The following is a 10,454-nucleotide window of genomic DNA, read 5'->3' as shown; positions in this document are numbered from 1 at the left end:
AAAATACATTAGTCCTTAGCAGCAGGAGTTCCAGACCTATTGGTGCCAAGAAGGTAACAAATAGTCTCTCTCCAAGGCGGGGGGAAATGGACCCTCAGCGGGAGCTTTCTTCCCTGTTGTGTTATTTATAGAGAGCTCTATTTGTTAACATGTTTCTGCTATCATGGAGAGGGAGAGTTTAAGGATTTAAAGGATTTCAAAGACAATTGTTTAATGATACCGTGATTTATGTGCGGTCACAAATTCCAGATAGATAGCCATTTAGATTTTCAAACTCTGGTCCCCCAAACAGGGATAGGATATATTGCTGAAGCTTAACTGAAAAACCAAAACAAGGCATAGTACTTGGCATCGTGAAATTAAAAAGTTAGAAAGGCTGGACAATGCCATGTTAAAAAAGAAATCAGCGGCCTCCCACTGTGCTTCATATGTTAGTAAACCAATTTTCTAGGGCTCTTTAAGTGAGTTTCTGGATTCAAAAAAAAATTTTTTTTCCTTTTTCTTCATGGAGACCCATGATCCTAAATTACCTATGACTGATTTGAATAATCTGGGACATGAGTCTTCAACCGGGCTGTTGATATTTTCACCAAAAATCAATCCTCTACTTCCTATCTCACAAAATATACAAGAATCTTGAAGGTCAAAATGCTTTCATATTATTTATAAATTATATATTCATTCTGCAAAATGGATTTGCAATATTCTGGTTATTGGCAGAATTTTCCAAAAATCCCATGTTGCAGATTTGATTTTAATCTATTAAAATTTTTATTTCAGACAGATAAACCAAGTCGTTAAAGTTTCTCTTTAGCTCAAAAAGGGAAAAACAAGTTTCATCGTTTCCATCTCTCCTAGTTGTTAAAATTTTTAACCAGTTTTTAGTGGGAATGTTGTAAAATAAAATTACATCTCCCTCCCTTTTCTTTAACAATTGTCAACTGTGTATTACCCTCAATTTTCATAGTTACATTAATTCTATCAATTTGTTTCAAAAACAAAAACTCTCCTCATCCAGATATAACAAGTCAAATCTAAAAGATGATTTTTTACAACAGAAACTCTAAACCTCCAGCAGTAAATATGTATTAACATGAAATAGAACATAAGAGACACATTGCTGGTTCTGAAAACAATCCTTAACAGAAATATCAATAAAGCATTTACCATTTGGGGGTTGAACATATGGATCAAAACCGCACCACAACACCAACCTGAGCTGCGGCAGTGACAACGCTGGGCCCTCCTTAACCTGATGAGCCACCAGGGAACTCCTAGAATGGTTCCTTTTTGAATGATGAAAAAACTCACTTATTTCTACTTAAAAGTAGGTTCAACTCAAATGATTTATTTGAAACTTTTAAAACACTGAGGTTGAACAAAGAATGGGAATTGGAATGAAAGAATCTTTCAGGCATGGATGGTTGGTTACCTTCCCTCTCCCTCTCGCCAAACGTTCTGTTCTGCAGGAAATGTCAGTTACTGCTTCCGGTCTCCTATTGGTCCGATTCTCTCGAAGTCGCTTGGAGAGCTTTCTCTCCCTTCTGGTGGAGAAAGGTTCTTCTTTTGTAGCCTTTTGACTGGGTGGTGTTTTTAGTATCTGCAAGTATGGATGTACAAAAGCTCTTCCTCCTCCTCCCAGGCAAACTGGCAGGAGCAGGAGGAGCAGCAGCAGCAGCAGCAGCAGCAGCAACAAAGCCCTCGCGGTTATCTTGGCCTGATGTGGTGGGAAGCTCGCAAGGGTTCTGCCTGGAGGACAGGCTCTCAAACCCTCGGCTGTCAAACGTACCTATTGTTCTCCTCTTGCTTCTCTGGGAGGTGCAGGAAGCCGGAGGCGGTGGAAGTGAAATCCACACAAGCCCTTCACTTTCCAAACCTTTTTGTAGCCTTGTGCTGCGTCTTACTTTTGTTTCACTCTTTGTTCTCTGGAAGGTTTGCTCAATGGCGTCGGATAAATCTTTATACAGTTCAGAATTTTCTAAACTAATTCCCACAGAGCTGCTCACACCAGAGGAAGCTTTGGGATTTCTCATTTTTTCCAGGTATGAATACTGCCCATCAGAACAACCCACGGTGGATCTTCTGTATTTCCTTTCTCTGTAACCCACACCTTTACTACATTCAGTGAAGCTTCCTCCCCCATCCTCACCTGGAGTTGTACTTTCTTTTATGTTGTCAATTAAGAGATCTTCTGAATAATCACATTCTTTCTGTGAGTCAGGCATTAAACACTTGATCTGCAGTTTTCCTTCTGGAGTGCCTGAGAAACTATCCTGTTTTTCACACTTGCTGTTTATATCCTCTGAAATTTTAAAGATCTGAAAGAGGTTTTCCACATTTTGACCAGCAGTAGAAAGTTCTTGAGACTGTAGGGTAAAATCAAGTTTTGGAATATCTGAAACAATGGGGGGTGTTTCAGTCACAGAAGCACAGGAAATATGTCTGTTTTCACTCTCAGTCTCACTTTTTAGTTCATTTTCACTTTCTAATTTAATTGCTGCTTTTGGAATACTTCTGTTTTCATCAATTTCTATAACATTTGTACTTGAATCTTGATCAAAAGGAGCATTAATAAGAGATGAGGAACATTTCATGTAAGAGCAGCAGAATTCAGACCCATTGTATTTATTAAAGCCATGAATCAGCTGCAAATCTTCTGGATTCTGGGGCAAAAGATTCTTCCCCTTAGGAAGCTTGACTTCTTCAAGTTCACCATTTGAGTTGAAATCATCTACAGGCATGTAAATAATTTAAAATCTAATTAAAAGTAACAATGGAAATAAACTCAAAAAATCAAACGTGCCAAATTATATTCTGTGCTTTAAGCTTTCAAAAGGTCACAAGACCTACAAATGTGACACTGTACTTGTCCCCATCTGTCATCGTTCTTTCTCTTTTAGGGCTTCCTCACCCCACAGGTTAAGGAAATATGTACTTAATGCATGGATTAATAAAGCACATAATCCGAGACCAAGAAAATGAGAACTGTATCTGAAATTGCTTCCTCTGTTCTAATGTGCTTCCCAAACTACAAGGCCAGTGAGCATGAGGCAGACACATCTCTCATTTCCCTAAAAATGAATTACTGAAAATGGGCAACATCATGCATCTGAAACTTTTCGATCAATGAATGTTTCCCTGAAAGGGAAGAGAAAAAACTTGGAATTCTGGGGGATCTGAGGACACAGTTAAAGGGTACTTCAGAAGAGACTCAGGTCTTAAGCCTTGTATTCCAAAATTAACATAAACCGCATACTCTCAAATAGAGCCGTTTGTTTCAATATTCTAGAAATCTCCCCCCTCCACATCAGTCTCTGACTATAATTCACCCTCGGGGAAGGCACGCCCTGTGGAGCCTGTCATGTGTTTCTGGCACACTGTGTCACATCACAGGAGAAAAAAACACCATCGAGGTTTTTAAGTCATGTAACACACAGCCTAAGTGAATCCAGGCTTGATGAGCTCTATCTCAGTATGATGAGAAGCCATCTCTCTGGTTAGTTCAAATAAGAATTTTGAATTGGCCAATCAAATGAGTATAAAAAATGTTTTAAACAAAACCCACACTGAAAGATAAAACAGACGCTGAGCCACAAATCTATAAAACAATGTTTCAGTGTGAAAAGGTATATGTACATCCATGATTTGGGCACTTAGAGTCATTGTCATGTATGGCTAGAGAATAACATAAGGTAGGGGGCCTCTGGGTGCCAACAAACCAGTATGTCAGTTGGGCTCTTTATACAACTTTAAAAATGGATGTTTGTCTATTTTTCATGAAATCAACATACTAGTAAAGGAAAGCAGGAGAGAGGGATGGAGAACGAAGAGAGAGGGAGATGGAGAAGAAGGAAGGGAGAGAGAGGGAAGGAGAGAACTGCTTTAAACCCTTGGAGCCAATGAAACCATTGGTTATAGAAAAAAAAAAGTGCTTCAGATATTTTTAAAAAGAAATCCTCTAATATGACGCCAGATGAAAAATATACACTAACAATCATTGATCAAATGTCTGGGAAAAAAGGTCTGTTAGGAACTGGGCATGGATATAATGCAAAGTCTTAGCTTCCAATCTGAAGAGAATGGCAAGGGAGGTGGACAGATGACTATAAACCAGGTAGTAAAGGTGTGAAGTGAACAAAGTTTTCCTGGAAAGGCAGCCAGCACCACTAAATCACTAAATCGTAAAGGAGAAGCAGCATCAGGCCAGATTAAATAGAGACGGGGTGGCCTTGTCCTTTGATGCAGATGCAGCAAGCATATAAGGAGGCAGGGTCAGGAAAGGACTGCCCCTGCTGCTGTCAGAGCCAGAGAAGTGTGTGGATGTGGGGTGTAGTGTGTTTGTTTAAACTTTGGGGCTTTCCTGAAGTTAGGAAGTAGGCAGAAGCCAAGAGTCTATAATGGCACGTACCATATTCACCCTTAAATCTATTATAAATCCTACACAGTGTGTAGCAAATGGAACACAGGCTCTATCTATCTGATGACAGACTTATCTTAAAAATAATTCCACACAAAATTCACACACCAAACTTGAACATAACTCAATCTTTTCAGCATGATTTAGTCAATTTAAACTCAAACATGACCAATCAGATACAACTCCAATCCAATTTTTATCTAATCAGGCTAGCAACAGACTTAATCTTCCTTTTAAACAAAATTTTCAAAGCAATCAAGTTCAATTTCTAAATGTTATTTCTAGAAGAGGCTTAGCAGTGCCAAAACATTGCAGGGCAAGTCTTTAAAAACATTTTTTTTTTATTCTTAACTCACAGAAGAGGTATCTATTACTGAGCCATCACCTTATTTATTGCTAGTGATGGACTACACCACCAAACAGAATTCATTTTTCCTTTACCCAAACACTTTAAAAAGTAGAACAAAACAGGACAAAAGGAAATTCTTTCCCCTATTATCATATGCACTATTTTGTGTCTGAGTTTTTCTGGGAAGAGGATCCATCAGATTCTGAACAGGTGACCAAAACGTTACAAACTACTGCTTCTTCAATCTAAAATTCTCCTGCTAATAGGAGAAAAAAGGTGCTGTTTTTAAATTTATGTACTCTTTATACAGTGAGACAAAGGGAAAAGAAGAGTGAAATGGTAACAAAGTGGGAGGAGAGAAGCTATAACATCCACGACAGGAAAAGGACAGTCTACCTGAGCACATCCTTGGGATGCCTGGAACAGACGGTGTCATCTCAGAGACCTCGGGAAGCTCAGGAATAGGACTCAGGAGCGGCTTCTTAGAAGCAATGTCTCTTTCCCCATATAAAGACTTTGGAACACTTTTCTTCTTTCCCTTGGCTTTCTTCTTTCTGCAACCTTTCAAAACCTGAGAAAATATATTAGAACACTGGAGTTGAGAAAGATGTCGCACCACGTACAGTTCTGACCCTTGAACCAACTTTTACCAAAAACCTGAAGACCAGCTACTCCACTTAAAATTTCAGAAAAGTGAATCAGGGGGAAGGTAGCTTATGCAAAGTAAAATGTGAAACAGAACTCAATTCTATTTCCGAGTTTCCACAAAGCATTTGCCAAAATAAATCCTAAGTAAAAAATAGATTAGATGCTATAGAATTGGACAGACTTAAGACATGAGGTTATTTGTAACTAGGATGTGGTCAGGATGACTCAGGACTAACCTGGAGTGAGTTATCTACTGGAAACTATGGGAGACTTTTCTGTTCATAGCTCTGGATGAAGAAACAACAGGTGTGTACATAAAATTTGAAGATAACACACAGCTGCTTCAAACAGATGATCTCATCAATATTCAAATGCATAGGTCAAAGTAAGATGGATTTCAACAAGCACAAGTAAAAGATGAGGGACAAAGGTTTGGTCATAATTGATGGAAAATGTGGGTTTCTCTAAAAATTAAAACTGCTTTAATAACATTTGGAATGCAGTATTAAATTCAATTCTGACTGCATATCAATAATTGAGCACTAACTACTGTTCTATATTAAAAAAAGGTTTCATATGGAAAAGACTTGAAATAATAGATTGTTCCGAGCAAAAAAGAATGAAATATATTCAATGTGATAATATTGGAAAGAACCACATTTGAGGTCAACATTAGGATGCCACTAAAAATGAAACCTTCTGGAAGATGGCATACATTCACATAATAATTGAGAAACTGCAATGAACAGCTAACAATTTGCAAGGACAGACTCTACACAGACTGGGAAGATGGGGAAGCTGGCCCAGGGGAGATTTTCACGATAGGCTCTACAGGACATAGAACGGCTAAGCCAAATCTTAAGTGAGAACTGTTCTGGTTGATGGTGGGAGTGGCACAGAAGGGCTTTTCCAAGAAAGAAAAGAAGGGCATACGGAACGGGTCTAAGTGAGGCAGCACAGAGCAGAGGAAGAGCTGCAAGTAGCTGTAGGTGGCGGATGGATCCCCGGAGAAGTGGCAGAAGAGGCCAATGAAGCCAGGAGGGCTGTTCTACATGATGAGGGCTCACTGCATGGTGATTCGGGGAGTGGCAGCATCTGAGTTTACATTTAAGGAAGATCATCTGGTTGGCAGAGGAGAAACTAAGGGTGTAAAAGAGTAGAAGCCACTCAAGAGTACGGAAATGGCACGGAACTGTAAGATCCCTGAGATAGCTATAGATACCCTGGAAAACTGAAGCAGGAAAAAACATTCCACGGAAAAATAATTTTAGCACTGTACAAGATAAATGTTCCTCTGGGTGATTTACAATACACATTTAACGTCAAATTCTCTAGGAAGTCCTCAGTATAAATAACCTCTAAATACATTAGAAAAATGCTGGGTTAAATATTTTTCCACGAAACATTTTTTTTCACGGAACTTCTGTTGACTTTCCATGGGAAAATAATAACTTGGTCAATGGACGTGGAAGCAAAGAGAAAAATCTTCCTTTGGGCTCCATAGATGAACTGCAAAAGAGAAATATTTGGCTTCCTGTCAACCACCTTTGGTTCAAATTCTGATTCTGCCACTTAACTGCTTTGCAATCTTAGGCAAGTCACCTCACCTCTCTGAACCCCATTCTTCCTATATGTAAATTGGGAACCACTAGAGCACACACCACAGAAAGCTGTGGCATCAAATATATTAACATACGTTGAGTACGGCTGGACCCAGAGTAAGGGTTATGTGTCTTTTTCCTTTAAATTCCTTTAAATTAGTTAACATGGGGAAAACATTTTTAATATTAATTTATGTTCTTAGTATTACGGTGTGACCTAGGCCCTACTAGGTCAGCTAATATACTAGGGTCAACATCATCAGGTTATAACCTCCAGAACAGTTTCTGATTCATAGATAAGGTAAACCCCTTTCAGCAGGATTTTGGACAGTTTATATAAACTGTCCCCAGCACCTGCAACAGTGCCTAGCATTTAGCACCTTCTCAACAAACATAAGTAAATGAATGAATGTGGAAGAGAAAGTACAGTTAAATGTCATAAAACTTGCTAAACATGATGAAAGACTAACAATGCTTTTTTACGGTCGTGAGCCGGCAGAAGTATATCACCGGAAAAGACAAGATGGAAGATGAAAGTGCCTCTGGTCTCTTGTGAAAATACAGCTAGCAACACTTATCTTATCCATGAGGTTTCATCTGCAAAGGCTAGAATTGCATCAAAACTTGAATTTGCTCCAATACAAAAAGCCTTGCTTAAACTGCAATAAACAAGCCCCGTGTGATTGGAATCCTCTGGAAGCCATGTGATCTGGAAACGAGGAGACTGGTTTATGACCTGGAGCAGACAAAGGACAACTGAAGATTTTACCTGGCAAGGGATATGATCTGCTCCCAAATCACCCCTATTTCTTCTCATGCAGTGAAGGTCAGGACGGACAGAACGAAATGCTTCCCTCTTGTTTTATCTGCACAATTAAGTCTTACTTCAATTGTTTTCTAAGAGTAGTTTTACAATTATTTTTTAAAAACCCATGTACATGGTAACACATCAAATTGAATAGGAAAGCTTCTGATGAAAAGCAAACATTTCCCTGTGCCTGCCATTTACTTATTTATTGGGCCATTTTTAGTTCTTGTGCAGCTGGCTCCATCTCTCTAAATAAGGGGCTCTGATTGCTGGATTTATAATTTTTTTTTTCCCTTGGGGGGTCATGCTCACAGCATGTAGAAGTTCCTAGGCCAGGGACTGAACTGGCGCCATAGCAGTGACAACACTGGATCCTTAACCACTAGGGCACTAGGGAACTCCTTACATTTTTTTGTTGTTGTTGTTTTGTTTCCTTTAAAAAATTTTTTTAAAGTTTTTAGAACGGAAAATTTCAAATATCCAAAAAGTGGGGAGAATACAGTCTTGAACCCCATGTACCCATCAACTAGCTCCTACACTTACTAACACACAGAAAATATGACTCATTTATAACCCCCTTCCCTCAGATTATTTCAAAGCAAATCCCAGACATGACATCATTTCATCTGAAAATCCTACAGTATCTCTAAGAGATAAGAGATCCTTTTTTGTCTCTCAATGAAACATTTTATTACCTGGCATTGTATTTTACTGATTTTTTTCTTCTCTTTTACAATGGAGTTTCTTGGGTTGTTGTTTTTTTTTTTTTTTCAGTTTTTGAAATATAATTGGTATAGAACATCATGTAAGTTTAAGGTATAGAACATAAATGATTTGATATATTTATACACTGCAGTCACTTTTTTTTTTTATACCCATGACAAATAGTACTCAGCAACAAAAGGAACTAACCATTAATACACACAAATCTGTACAAATCTCCAGGGAATTATGCTGAGTAAAAAAGCCAGTCTCAAAAGCTTGCACTGTGTGATTCCATTTACATGACATTCTTGAAATGAAAAAAGGAAAGAAATAGAGAACAGATTAGTGGTTGCCAGCGGTTAAGGTGGGGCTGGGAATGGGAGTGGGAGGTGGATGTGGCTACAAATGGGAAGAGCCCTGAGCGGGGATGGAAACATCCTGCATCTTGACGGTTATTTTGATACTCTACTCATGATACCGTACAACGGTTTTGCAAGATGTCACCACTGCGGAGGACTGGGCAAAAGGCCACTGGGATTCTTCTTACAACAGCATGCATCTCTAAAATGATCTCAAAAATTCAGATGCAAAAAACCGTAACAATAGCAATTTCCCCGATTTCCTCAGAGTTCACATTTGTCTAATTGGTCCTAATTGTCTTTTTGTAAGTGTTCAAATCAGAATCCCAACAAGGTCCACACATTTCTATTTGGCTGATGGATTTCCTTTGATCTGTTTTTCTGCTCTGCCATATATTTGGTGAATGTATTGAGGCATTTATCCCATAGAATCCACCAAACTTTGGAGTTAGGTGACTGCAATCACGTGTCTTAAGTTCCTCCACCCCCGCCCCGGGTACTTCCTATCACCTGGTCATTAGATACAGACTTGACTAAAGAGCATTTCATGGGAGGTTGTGGATGTCCCCACTGCACCAGGAGACCCACATCCTCTCCTTGCGTGACATTACGTACAACTGCCGGACTTGGCTATTCTGATGGATCCATCCATGACCTTTGGCTTCCCCATCAGCTTTCTACCTCACAGCCAAGTTTTTGCGAACCAGGTCTTTTCTGATTAGTAGAAATTCTGCTATAAAGAACTTTCCCTTACTAATTATTTGTTGACCTGAAACAGAGCCCAAACATTTCTAGATTGAAAAACAAAAAGTTGATGCCCTAGACAGCTTCTAAAGTGGCCTTTAAGTTTTGTTGTTATGTTTTTTAATTACGATGAAGTGGGTTTTTTGTATTTGTGTTTTATTTCATTCCAATCATTCTGAGGGTCCCATGGCCCCACTTTTGGTCAGTGGAAGCCTCGTCCTGGGAAATGGTTTTGTGTCCTTTAACACGGCCCCAGTAAGATCCTCAGGCTGCCCTGTCTGCACCCTGGTTCAGACCTGGGCTCATTTTCTACATGTGCTGTTGTCAGTCTGAAAGCAGCCATTTCACTAAGGTAATGCTGGTCCCTCTGAGCCGAAATAGTAGAGAGAGGCAGGCAATCTATGTAGGAAGACTGCTGGGTGCTTCTGCGCCTTATCAGCAGACAGAGCTGGAAAATTATTTTAAGTGGGAAAATCATGTATGTTCACGGTACTTCCAATTTAAGAGTTTTGAATCTGAAGAAGCTTGATTCTTAATGATAGTAAAAAAAAAGAAGAAAAAAGCCACAAAACCCTGCTTATCTGCTTCGTTCTAGACTGAATTCTTCTATCAGTGAGTGCTTCATATGGATGTAAGCTTTCTGTACAGTTTTTTTGTCCTGAGGATACATCCCATTTGGATTTCTCAAATTTCTGATTTGCAAAACTCTTTATTAGGTTGAGCCACCAACATGAGATATGATTTGAAAAATTCGCTTCATTTTGTTTCCACTTTTTAAAGACTGAGCTATAATTGTTTCATAGTCATGTAGACTGTTTACACA

At 39.0% G+C, this 10,454-nt stretch overlaps 1 protein-coding gene across 1 annotated transcript in view; it reads right to left on the bottom strand.

Annotated features, from left to right (window-relative positions):
• Positions 1-1,328: 1,328 nt before the first annotated feature.
• Positions 1,329-10,454, bottom strand: part of CDCA2 (cell division cycle associated 2) — a 49,842-nt gene continuing 40,716 nt past the window's right edge. Inside the window, exons 14-15 of the mRNA XM_047760601.1 lie at positions 5,163-5,337; positions 1,329-2,731 (exon numbers count right to left, since the gene is read on the bottom strand). Of these exons, the coding sequence (XP_047616557.1) occupies positions 1,497-2,731; positions 5,163-5,337 (1,410 nt within the window). The 3' untranslated portion in view covers positions 1,329-1,496. The remainder of the gene's footprint in view (positions 2,732-5,162; positions 5,338-10,454) is intronic.

Source organism: Phacochoerus africanus, chromosome 15, assembly GCF_016906955.1.
Source record: "Phacochoerus africanus isolate WHEZ1 chromosome 15, ROS_Pafr_v1, whole genome shotgun sequence".
NCBI lineage: Eukaryota > Metazoa > Chordata > Mammalia > Artiodactyla > Suidae > Phacochoerus > Phacochoerus africanus.
Note: the sequence above shows the minus strand (reverse complement) of the source record. Positions and strands in the feature narration are given on the sequence as shown.